General features: G+C 47.0%; 1 protein-coding gene across 1 annotated transcript; it reads left to right on the top strand.

The window, feature by feature from the left end:
- The first annotated feature begins 3,220 nt into the window (after positions 1-3,220).
- LOC146869063 (uncharacterized) lies at positions 3,221-6,088 on the top strand. Its single transcript, XM_085599810.1, has one exon. It carries the CDS (start codon positions 3,221-3,223, stop codon positions 6,086-6,088), a length of 2,868 nt encoding a protein of 955 aa, XP_085455936.1.
- The last annotated feature ends 6,213 nt before the right edge of the window (positions 6,089-12,301 follow it).

Raw genomic sequence — 12,301 nt, 5'->3', positions numbered from 1 at the left:
CACCACCTTCCAGACAGGATTTAGTGTATTGGGGCTGGGTGGGTGCACTCCTAGAGTGCTTAGAAGTCCTGCACTGGGGAAGCAGTAGGCTCCTCTGTGCATATGCCAACTCAAACCGGTTCAGGGGCTACCTGTCCCTGCTCTGGCGTGAAACTGGACAAAGGGAAGTGGGTGTAACCACCCCCCAACCTGACCCTCCCAGAGGAGTGGTCATAGAGCTAGTCCCTCCCTGTCTTTTAGTATAAGGGAACCCTTGCCATTGCAAGTTAGATATCCCTGGACGACGCTTCACAAGAAGAATCCTGGTCCTTCGATGTTCCACTACCTTTGGAAGACTGAAGAATCTTCCTTGGAGTCAAGGAGTGACTCCCCTGCTTGGCAGGCACCAAAACTTTGAATCAATGGTCTCAAACTTTCCCGCACCCGCTGGAGCCCGAAGTCCCTGCAGCCCCGGAATCAAATCTCCTGACTTCTTGATGGCCACTGTGAGTCCCCAGCAGAGCTGAGGCAAGTGGACCCCACGAGTGACGAGGAACAGCAATACCCGGCGACCGTGCACTATTGTCAAGTGCACTGAAATGAACTTGTGCTTTGGACCATTTATGGCCCAAGTCTCCAGCAGGTTGTGCACCAAAAATCAGAGGCCTACCCTGTCCCGAGTGACCGTGGGCTTCTGTAAAGCATTTCCTTACGAGGTGTCTTTGCGATCCCTTGCCCGTTGGCTTGTGGGTCCCCAAAGACTTTCTGATCAAACCAAAGGGCTTCTCTGGTTGCTCCAGACCTGCCCTCACTTACCTTTGATGGGTGAGTCCCTCAGACCTTGCGGGTCTGCACTATTGACTTAATTCACTTTTCACAAGTCTTGCTGTTGCCAAGGCTTGTTGGCTCCAATCCGGTTGCCAACACATCAGTCAGCTGCAGACATTGTGTGACACTCTGAATACAGATGCTGGTCATCGTCGATCCCTCCTGGACCTCGTGAGCGAAGAGTCAAAACACCCTTGATCACCTGAAATCACCCGACATCCGTGGGCATCCATCTTCCTGGTCCCGGGTCACTGGCAAGTGACTGTGAACACTGTCCCTTTTGCTTTCAGGTCATCTTCTTCTTGAATCCAGCCTTGGATTCCACCGGACACTCCTCCAGTCTTCGCAAGCAGCAAATCTTCTTTGGCTTCCATAGAAAACAGCGACGCGACCCGACACCAAAAGACACCTATGCACCCGGCTTCCCTGGGTGAGGTAACTCGTGCACTCCGGTGCCCTAGTGTGTGTTGGCCCTCGAATTACTTACCTTGTAAGTGGCTTGCTTGTAGACTTCCTCGAAGTACCATAAAACTTTAAAAATCCAACAGCGACTTGCTCCATTGAAATCAATAGGGAACCCGCGGCTGGGTTCTCACACTGCACGCGTCTCCCGTGGGTCTTTTACTTACCTGCCTTGGGTGGCTTAGTGAAGCCCCAGCAATTCTACAGGCCCTAGGCCTTGTCCCCTTGCAAGTCGACTTTCCTAAACCTCTTTTTTAGTATATGGTCTGGTACGCCCCTAGGACCCCAGCCATATTTGTGCTTAACCTATTGTGAAACGTTGATATTTGAATGTGTTCCTGACTTCTAATCTCATAACAAGATTATTAGAGTGTGTCTAGAAATAAATGCATATATATTTGATATATATACCTGTGTGGTGCCCTTTCATTTGGTAATTCAAGAGATTAAAAGGTAAAACAAGATGCTTTACATTCCTCTGAGACTTAGCCTGAAGGCTGCTCTCCACAGCTACCACTAGGATAGCTTTCTTTAAAAGGTTGTCTTAAACCTATCTACCATAAGAGTCGAATTGGACTGGTGCAAGGTGGCCACTATAACTAGTGACCAGCATATGCCAGGCCAACTTCTCACACCGGTATTTTTAGCCTTTGTCTGTGCATACTTCAAACAGCCAATATAAACAGAAAGCACTTTTAAGTGTGTCCTAGAGCTGTGTTAATGACTCTAATATTAAAAGTGAACAAAAGCAAAAAAAGACATGCTACAAATGCATACATACCATACGGTTTAAAGTTCTATTTAGTACCATGTCTCAGCCTCTGCAGAATCTGTAGACAAGACCAAATGACCGGTATTTTTCTCTTGGAATGGTGGTAACCCTAGCCCCGTCAGCAGCAGGCAGGGTCCATGGCAGATGCTGTCAAGTCCAGCTCTGTCCAATAGGGATGCGGATGCAGACCCTGCAGCAACGTCTCTTCTCAATAGCCCTGCTGGAGCAGGACCACTCTTGAGTAGTGGCTTTGGCTCTGCCTGGCATCTGGTGACGTCACTTCCAGTTCAGTGAAGTCCTTCCGGTTCTGGGGTGGGAGGGGATTGGGTTAGCCCTCCTGTTCTTCTCTGTGGGGAGAGTTGGGTCATGCTCAGTGGAGGGGATGGGTGGTTGTGCCTACAGGTTGGGCCACATGAGTTTCAGACATCCCCACACGGGACAGGCCCCTTTCCAACCAACCAAGAATGTTGGTTTCCTAAAGTAGGGGTAGGCTGCAGGCCATGATGTCATCTGTGGTCCACTGCTCTTAGCCAGTTTCACCAAAAGCAGGGCGACAAGCTGGGGTTCAGCTACCCTGATACCACTTAAGTCTTGTGGGCATCGACTACCAATGACACAGAGAGAACTGGGAGAAACTGTAGTAAGGGCATGTGCGCCTGACTAGCTTTGATGGGTGGGTGTGTGTAAATGTAGGGACAACCATGTAGCAGAAGAGGCTGCAATGTGATGCACCCTCAGGACACTACAGATGTGTCACTTATTTTAGAGAGCAGCATACCTACTTTTACCACTTTCCACTGTTTCCACCAAAGGTTTATTGGGTACAGTCCCCAAAGTATATTGTAAAGTTCTGTACATAAGGTGTGTGGTTTTGTAATGTAAATTTGTGAACCACGCCTCTCATGTGTCACATCCAGTCCCCAGTAAATGTGTTGCGACGGATATTATTTCTTTCAAACCCTGATGTGAACCAGTCATTGAACTCCCACTGCCCCGGGCAACAATTCAGCCTCAGTACCTTCCTGAGAGGCATGTCGTGTCTTCAAACTACAAAGAACAGAGGAAGGAGGCGGTTCATTCAATCTTAAGATAACCCTGTCTGGTAGACATACAGACAACCGCCGCTGCTCAGACAGACACCTGCACTTCAAACCACTGATGAGACAGCAGTGGTGTGAAATGGAACTGCGAACGTTTTCTGTGGTCGTGGTTTGCACAGTGGTTGCCGGCTGCTGGACTATCGTGTCAGGCACGGCCACTACCAAGTGTGAGATCTACCAGTGGGACCAGCTGGGATCCCCGGGAGTGTTAGCCCCGACCTGCTTTGGATTCCCCTTCGAAGGATTCAGGGTCTTCAGCAAATGCAGCACAGTGAGGAACATGGAGGTGGATCTAAGAGAGGTTCCAGTGGACGTGGACACCCTCTGCCTGGTGTTAGACGTGCCAACCGTCCCTACAGACTCCTTCTCCAGGTATCATAACTTGACCCGCCTCTATTTGTATGGATCATTTAATGTTTCTGCAGGAGCCTTCAATGGTGCTGCCAAACTGAGACATCTGGGAATCAAAGGAGATACCAGGCACACTTCACCCGTAGACATGGATGATCAGGTGTTTGGCGGATTGGAGAACCTAACACACTTGGAACTCAGATATTTGAAAATTGATACAGCTTTTTCCAAAAATCTTTTTAAACCCTTACATAGAATACAAGTATTAGCCTTGTCTGAAAATGAGATTAGTAGGTTGTACAGACTGACCACTATGCTTCAGTCACTGGCTTCTCTGAAAGTCCTGGAAATCAAGAGGAATGGTATTGTTAAAGCCAGGGAGGAGGACTGCATTGACACAGACAACATCATAGAGAGCACAATTTTCTTTCCAAGTATTACCAGCCTCGATTTGACAAGCAATGATCTAAAAAGTGTGGAGAAAAATGCATTTTGCAACTTCCCTCGTCTTACTGTCCTCAAGGTAGATGCGACTGGTCTCAAGGTCATCGAGCTTCTGCGGTCTGGAATAAAGAGCATTGAAATGCTGTCCCTAAATGCCATGAAAAATCAGGACTATCTGAAGATTAAAGATGTCTGCACTGTGGTGTCTCGGCTGGGAGTCAGGAACTTGACAGTCGCTCAAAACTTTATTTCAGATCTTCCCGCTGAGACCTTTGAAGGATGCTCCATGCTGGTGTCTCTCAACATGTCCAGCAACCTCCTTAGAGCTTTCATGAATGATATGGCAAAGAAATTGCTGAACCTGAGGTCCCTCGTTCTCTCTGCAAACAAGATAAAAAGCCTAGACCTGTGCACACCCGGGGCCCCCAATGTTCTGTCCAACCTCACACACCTGGATCTGTCTTTCAACCTCATCACCAATCTCGGCTCCGGGCGGCTCTTCTGCCTGGCTAATCTGGAAACACTGGATCTCAGTAGTAATCACCTTGTGTCCCTGGAAAAGGACACCTTTGTTGGTCTTGATAGGCTGCATTCTCTGCAGCTGGATTACAATAAACTCTTTCTGCTTGAGAACTTCTATTTTGATCACTTGAGTAGCGTAAGGGTGCTGGGCCTCAGGGGCAACATACTCAAGAACCAGCATAGCTCCCTGACCGCGAAGAGCGAGCTTCAGGAGCTATCCATCAGCTTTGAGACTACTATGGAATTAAAAATCGAACAGAAAGAACTCACTACTCTTACCTTGGAAGCAAAGTCTTCAATACTCCTGACATGCACAAACAACTGCAGCTTACTTAAAGTCCTTCACATTAGTGCACCAGAGATTCGTATTCGCTGGTTCAAGGACTTCAAATTTGTGAAAGAACTTCACCTACGAGAAAACCACATATTGTTATGTTTACCACTTGGGGTCTCAGAGACTGAAGGCTTGGGGCTCCTGTCTTTTACTAACATTGAATATTTGTACTACAGTTCCTCTGCAGATATGCCTATCCATAAATCCTTGAGCCCTTTGAATAACAGCCTGCAGCATCTTCACAATTTACGCCATCTCCATATAAAAAACCTAAAGTTGGACATTAAGAAGAGTTTCCTGACTCCTGAGCAGCTGTTCTGGAACCTGACACACCTTAGAACCTTGATCCTGGAGGATTCTGGGATAGAGGACTTTACTGCTACCATGTTTAGAGACCTTGTCTCTCTGGAACTCCTAATCTTGAAGTCCCAGCCTGTGAAAACCCTTCAGGAGGGTCTGCTCGACCACGTGGAAAGTATGCGCTACATCTACCTGAAGGATGTACCCCTGTATTGTTTGTGTGAACAATCCTGGATCAGAAGATGGGTGACCACTCACCCCCAAGTGAGCGTGCCAGAGCTGGGAATCCAGACATGCTCTCTTGGGCCACAGAAGCTGAATTTTCTCAATTTCTTGGAGAAAGACTGCAGCTTGCTGATAGGATACCATCTCTTCATTGGGACTTTCTCCTTCAACATGTTGTTCCTGATCACGGTCCTGTTGTATCACAAGGTGCGCTGGTACCTCCTGTATCTCTACTACATGCTCAGGACCTGGTGGAACTATCGTGGGAGACGCGACAGAAAGAGGCAATATGACTTCGACGCCTTTGTCTCTTACAGCAGCTGCGATGAGGCTTGGGTTGTCCGCGAGTTCCTGCCCAACTTGGAAGAGAGGGGACCCCCGCTCTTTAAAGTGTGTCTGCATGGCAGGGACTTTGAGGTCGGCAAAGACATCTTGGATAACATCATGGACAGCATTTATAGGAGCCGCTGGGTGGTGTGTCTGATCAGCCGCCATTACCTGTGCAGCCACTGGTGCTCCTTGGAAGTGCGGATGGCCACATACCGCCTTCTTGTAGAAAGCAAGGATTCCTTGGTGATGGTTTTCCTGGAGAAAGTGTCAATGAGGAGCCTCTCTCGCTACCACCAACTGGCCAAGCTGGTGAAGAAGAAAACCTACCTGGAGTGGAAGGAGGACTTGGACCAGCAGCCTCTGTTCTGGGCCCGACTGCGGAAAGCCATTGGAGGGGATGGAGCTGAGCAATATCCTTGGGAAATGGATGTGGTGTCTTGAATGTCATGGCGTTTCGCATTATCTTCTGTAGTTAAGGGTGCGGTGTCATTGGATGGAGTATTGTATTAAGGTAGGGTCTGCTTTGGATGTAGATGTGGTGTTTGGGGATGTTGGCAGGATGTGGCAATATCTCCTTGGAACATGGATGTAGTGCCTTGGAATATTGTCATCATGTTTTGCAGTATGTTTTGTGGTTAAGGGTGCAGCGTCATGGAATGAAGTGTTTTATTGTGGTATTATCACCTTTGGTTATAAATGTCGTGTTTTGCTTTGTTGGCAGGGTGTGGGGTATTATCTCCTTGGGATGTGGATGTGGCGTCTAGGAATTTCGTCATGATGTTTCGCATTATCTTCTATGGTTAAGAGTGCAGTGTCATGGGATGGAGTCGCAAATTAATTGGGGTCTGCCTTGAAAATAGATGTTGTGTTTTGGGATGTTGGCACTGTGTGTTGGCATTATCCCCTTAGGATATGGATGTGGTGCCTTTGAAAGTCGTCATGGTGTTTTGCATTATCTTCTGTGATTACAGGTGTGGTGTCATGGGATGGATTGTTTTATTATGGTATTAAGTGTTTTGGTTACAGATGCGGTGTTTTGCTTTGTTAAAACCAAAGGAAATGATGGATGGAGTGTTGAACATTGCAAGCACTCACCCCAGTCAACTGATCTGGGTTTAATCCATCACCATTCTTTAGCCCACTCTGCCACCCCAATTCAGACATGGCCATATGCAAATCAGTCTGACCCTGTGCCTCATGGGAACAGTCCAGCCCGAACTGCCAAGCCATGTCTTCCCTGGACCGGAAACAAGCTTCCTAGGACCGGTTTCTGGCATTTCAGCCGTCTTCAGCCAGGCTTGCTTGAATCCAGTGGCAAAGTGTGCAAGGGACTCACGTCTGAGCATACCCTGCCAACTTATGGCGAACAAAGCAAAAACCAAAGGAAATGATGGACGGAGTGTTGAACATTGCAAGCACTCACCCCCAGTCAACTGATCTGGGTTTAATCCATCACCATTCTTTAGCCCACTCTGCCACCCCAGTTCAGACATGGCCATATGCAAATCAGTCTGACCCTGTGCCTCATGGGAACAGTCCAGCCCGAACTGCCAAGCCATGTCTTCCCTGGACCAGAAACAAGCTTCCTAGGACCGGTTTCTGGCATTTCAGCCGTCTTCAGCCAGGCTTGTTTGAATCCAGTGGCAAAGTGAGCAAGGGACTCACGTCTGAGCATACCCTGCCAACTTATGGCGAACAAAGCAAAAACCAAAGGAAATGATGGACGGAGTGTTGAACATTGCAAGCACTCACCCCCAGTCAACTGATCTGGGTTTAATCCATCACCATTCTTTAGCCCACTCTGCCACCCCAGTTCAGACATGGCCATATGCAAATCAGTCTGACCCTGTGCCTCATGGGAACAGTCCAGCCCAAACTGCCAAGCCATGTCTTCCCTGGACCGGAAACAAGCTTCCTAGAACCGGTTTCTGGCATTTCAGCCGTCTTCAGCCAGGCTTGCTTGAATCCAGTGGCAAAGTGAGCAAGGGACTCACGTCTGAGCATACCCTGCCAACTTATGGCGAACAAAGCAAAAACCAAAGGAAATGATGGACGGAGTGTTGAACATTGCAAGCACTCACCCCCAGTCAACTGATCTGGGTTTAATCCATCACCATTCTTTAGCCCACTCTGCCACCCCAGTTCAGACATGGCCATATGCAAATCAGTCTGACCCTGTGCCTCATGGGAACAGTCCAGCCCTGCTTTGTTGGCAGGATGCGGTGGCATTATCTCCTTTGGATATCGATGTGGTGTTTAGGAATGTCTTCATGGTATTTTGCATTATCTTCTATGGTTAATGGTACAGTGTCGGGGGATGGAGTAGTGTATTAATTAGGGTCTGCTTTGAATATAGATAAGGTGTTTTGGTATGTTGGCAGAGCGTGTTGGCATAATCTCCTTGGGATATGGACGTGGTGCCTTTGAAAGTCGTCATGATGTTTCAAATAAGCTTCTGTGGCTAAAGGTGCAATGTGATGGAATGGAATGTTGCATTATGGATTTTTCTGCTTTGTTTTTAGATGTGCTTTTTAGGTCTCGCCTGAGCCAGCGCATGTGCTGCCAAGGCGAGAATTTTAGTTATTGGGTTTCAAAAAGCTGACCACAGCTTTTTGTGAGGCATAGAGTGTGCGGTTACGCGCAAAAGCGAGGAACGCCTCGCTCCGCCTCTCCGTCTAGCTTGCCCCTCAACGCTCCTCCCCCTTCTTCACCACAGAACGCGCTTCGCGGCCGCGCGTCTTTTTGTTGCTTGCTTGTTATCCACTGTATGCGAGTTTATTATCTGCTTGTAAGCAAGCAAAGCGGTTTACCAATGTCTATAAACTTTTGGTTTTAGATCTTTCCACCTCACTACTCTTCCAAAGTTGTTAAAATTAATCTAATTTAAACACAAAAGCCATGCAGCAGTCTGTATTTCTTTCTGGACGCTATGAGCGGTGCTTTATTGCAGGCTTCATAAAATGGACGGCTGATGTTCGCCTTTCATCTGTTGGCAAATAGGTTCACTGTTTGTTTAGCATGCTTTCTTTGTGCCCATTTTCGATTGACAGGAAACTCCGAAGGCTTCAAGTGCACTTGAAATGTATATTTTCATTTTATAACTGAAATGCGCTTTCCAGCTGCATTGCTTGAGTCGCACATAACTGTTTACAAATTGAAATATGTATTCACTATTCCGCGAGGAAGGATGCACAGCTCACAGAAAGTACACCATTGTGGGGTTTACTTTCACATTGTCAGTGCTACCAAATATGTAAGTTGAGGTTGCATTTAACTTTATGCAATAGGTTAACAGGGCTTGACAGCGCCAAAGCACTCCAACACTGTGCCACTTTTAAAAAGCATCTTTTTACGATCTTTACACCCCAGGAGTACTCTTTAAGGCAAAAATAGTCCCAAGACTGAGCATGGGCAAGCCACATTTAGGCCACAATTTATTGAGTAACTCAGTCGCCTATTTCCTCTTCGAACATTTCCCTAGCTGTAGAAAGGAGTGAGATGTACCGTTTAAAAACACTGAATGCAATAATTCTTTTTCAACTTTCCCGTAGAAGATCCTCAATCTTTCAATTGTACATGTAAGACAAATAAAGGAAAAATGCTGCTACAATCGCTTCAGACTATTTTCTGTAGTAGCGGTGTTCTTCAGATTGTCAACACAGCTGAAAACGGATATTTTACTTTTTTTAAAAGCATGATGTCTGTGGTTACCCCTGTCTCTCATGTACGCCAAAATTTGCATTAGTCGGGCGGATTCCCCAAAACAGGGAGGACGCAGGCGTAAATTAGCGGAAATATTATGTTTTATATTATTTTTCATGCTTTGATTTAACATACAAGGGCCTGGTGGGGAGCAGTTGTTTGTACCCACAACAGAACACAAAGCTCCTCTAGGAACAATTGGCAGGCTCGGACTACCCAGGGATCCTCTAATCTTATTTTGCACTTTTAAAAGATTGTGGTAAGTATACAAAGTACTCTGCTAAAATATTAGATACACACTTTTTGTTTGGTTCATACTTCTGCAGAACAGGGACTCGACCAGGGGCCTCTGCATAGCTGCCAAATTTTCAGTTTGCTTATGTGTGACATTTTCATGGATTTAGCGTGCGTATGTGTGACCTTTCAAATGTTAATGCGTGACACTTTGAGAGACACTTTATCTGACGTAGAACAAAGCAATTATGCCCCGGTAATGTAATAAAGTGATAAAATGAGTATTTACTTATGCAGCATAATATCCTTGGTACAACAACATCAACTGTTGCATGGCTAAACACTTATACGGTCCCAAAGGTGAGACCTATTAGCTATGCCAATGCTTGTTTGGGATGTGGTTAGTTTGTGGTGGCATTATGTCCTAGGGATATTAACATAGTGCCTTTGCATGTGGGTGCAGCTCTTTTGCTTTACATTCTTGGGGTCTGGATGTGATCTCTTTAGAAGTAGGTAGGGTACTTTGGCGTTATCTTCCTGGGCCATGGGTTCAGTGAGTTTGTGTGACATTATGGCATCATCGTCTTAGGATGTGTGTGTGCAGTTTTGGGTGTGGGATTATGGCATCATTTTCTTGTGTAATAAATAAGATATATTGGGACGTGTGCGTTATGTTGCTTCATTATTGGTGGTGTAGAGTTTTGATGAGGGTGGGGTGCTGTTGGATTACTCTTTAATACATATTGTCGTGTCACAGAATGCAGGCACATTATTGCATTATCTTTTGTATTATTGGAGGGTAAAAGTTTGGGAAATGGTGATCTTGCAGCATTCATTCCTTGCTGTATGTACATTGAAGCTTGGATGGTTGGTGTGTGGCTGTGCAATTTCTTTCACATGGGACTCATGTTTTGTCTTTGGATGTGGGCATAGTAGTGTGTGATTAGTTTCTTGGGATGTGGAACTGGAGTCTTGAAACGTAGGTAGTGTCGCGTGATAATCTTCTTGGCATTTGACTGCAGTTCTGGGGATGAGGAACACTGTCTAACATCACAAGACGCCCTAGCATCACAATGGTATGTTATGTGTATTTGTGTAGCGTACAACTCACCCAGGGGGTATCCTGGTGCTGAAGCAGGAGCTGTATGGACCAAGGCTGGGCCGGGCTTGGTGAAGAGCCAGGTCCTCAGCTTCATGTGGGATTCAAGAACTGAGGAGGATGCTCTGATGTGCAGGGAGAGTGTCCTGGTGCTGAAGCAGGAGCTGTATGGAACAAGGCTGAGCCGAGCTTGGTGAAGAGCCAGGTCCTCAATTTCTTGCCGAATTTAAGAATCCAGAAGACGGGTTTGATGTGCAGGGGAAAGAGAAAGTGGCTGTGGAGGAGAATATCATGGAGACACAGGTGGAGGGGGCCTGGGTGTGTCAGTGGAACTGGAAGCTCTTGTGCATGTCTCTAAGTCACTCTCCTTTGCCTGTGTCTCTCTTGCACTGGGTGTCCCTTCCTTTGTCTCCAGCTGTCCTCCACTTGGATGGAGTGGTGGCAGGTGAGTGTCCCTGCCCACTCTTCCTCTGTGCTCACTTGGACGCTTTGGGTAACTCGGTCCAGTGGGAGGGAGAGGTGAGGCTGTGAGAGATCACTTTTTATTAATATACATTTTATTGAACACTGTACCTACAAAGGCTTCCTTGCGCTAAAAGTAGAAATGGCACATTGAGTATGTCAAACAAAGATGGGTACAACATAAAATAAAATAAAATGAGCAAAGGTGTCTGGGACATAAGAAAAGTATTGGGATCGCAAAGAGGAGTGAGGGCTACAGAGTAACACAAAGCAAGCCGATTCGCTCTAGCGCTATCAGAGCAGCACTCCTCCAAGCGCTTCTTCTCTCACCCACATGTGCAGGGTGCCAGTCTGGCTGGGGCCTGACCCACGCACCAACTAGGGCTTGTCTGCCTTTGAGAGCCAGTGGTTGCTGAGAGCGGCTAGGGACATGAACCCCTGCTCCAATCACTTTGCTTCCTTCAGCCTGGCGGGAGTAGGTGGAATCCGGACCTGTCCTTTTAAAGATTGGGCAGTTTCTGCTCAGGTTGCCGCTTGGAGTGCCTCTACACCTCTGCCTTCCTTCATGGGGTATTCAACTGTAGGCAGTATCCCTGCCTTTAAATAAATGCAAGAAAATAAAATGGCCCAAGGCTACTGCTTACGTCCCAATCCCATTGTTGCCCTTCTGTTGCCCTTTACTCCCTCAGCATCACCTCTGCATGTCAGCAGATGGATTACTGGGCCTTCTCGGATTTACCCCCCTTGTTGTGGACACAGCACCCTGCCACCCCATGACTAAGCTGATTGGTCCTTACAATGTTTATAATCTGCACCTCCATCTCTCACGTACCCTCACCCAACAAGTAGCGCTGCTCCCTGAACCTCGATAACCGCACCTCGTTGGTCATCACGCATGACTTGGAAACACTTCTCACATAGGAACAGACTAATTCCAACAACACACCTTACACAATATAGCGTAATATCCATCTGGTTAAGCGCTTCAGTGCCCCACACACGGTTAGCAAGCACTATATAAATGCTATAATGTAAGACATTGCCACCTATGTCCAGCCATGGCTACAGTAAAGAGCTTGGCTTGAATTCGAAGGTAATCAGCAGCCGCAGGCACTCGGAAGGAAGGAAGAGAAAGAGAAGCTGAGACTTAGTGGTGA

Source organism: Triturus cristatus, chromosome 1_1, assembly GCF_964204655.1.
Source record: "Triturus cristatus chromosome 1_1, aTriCri1.1, whole genome shotgun sequence".
In the NCBI taxonomy this organism is placed as follows: domain Eukaryota; kingdom Metazoa; phylum Chordata; class Amphibia; order Caudata; family Salamandridae; genus Triturus; species Triturus cristatus.
The sequence above is the reverse complement of the archived record's forward strand: the minus strand, read 5'-3'. Positions and strand labels throughout refer to the sequence as shown.

What these genes read in the sequence shown, in the direction of transcription:
- LOC146869063 (XM_085599810.1), top strand. Translation starts at nt 3,221, where the DNA reads ATGGAACTGCGAACGTTTTCTGTGGTCGTGGTTTGCACAGTGGTTGCC.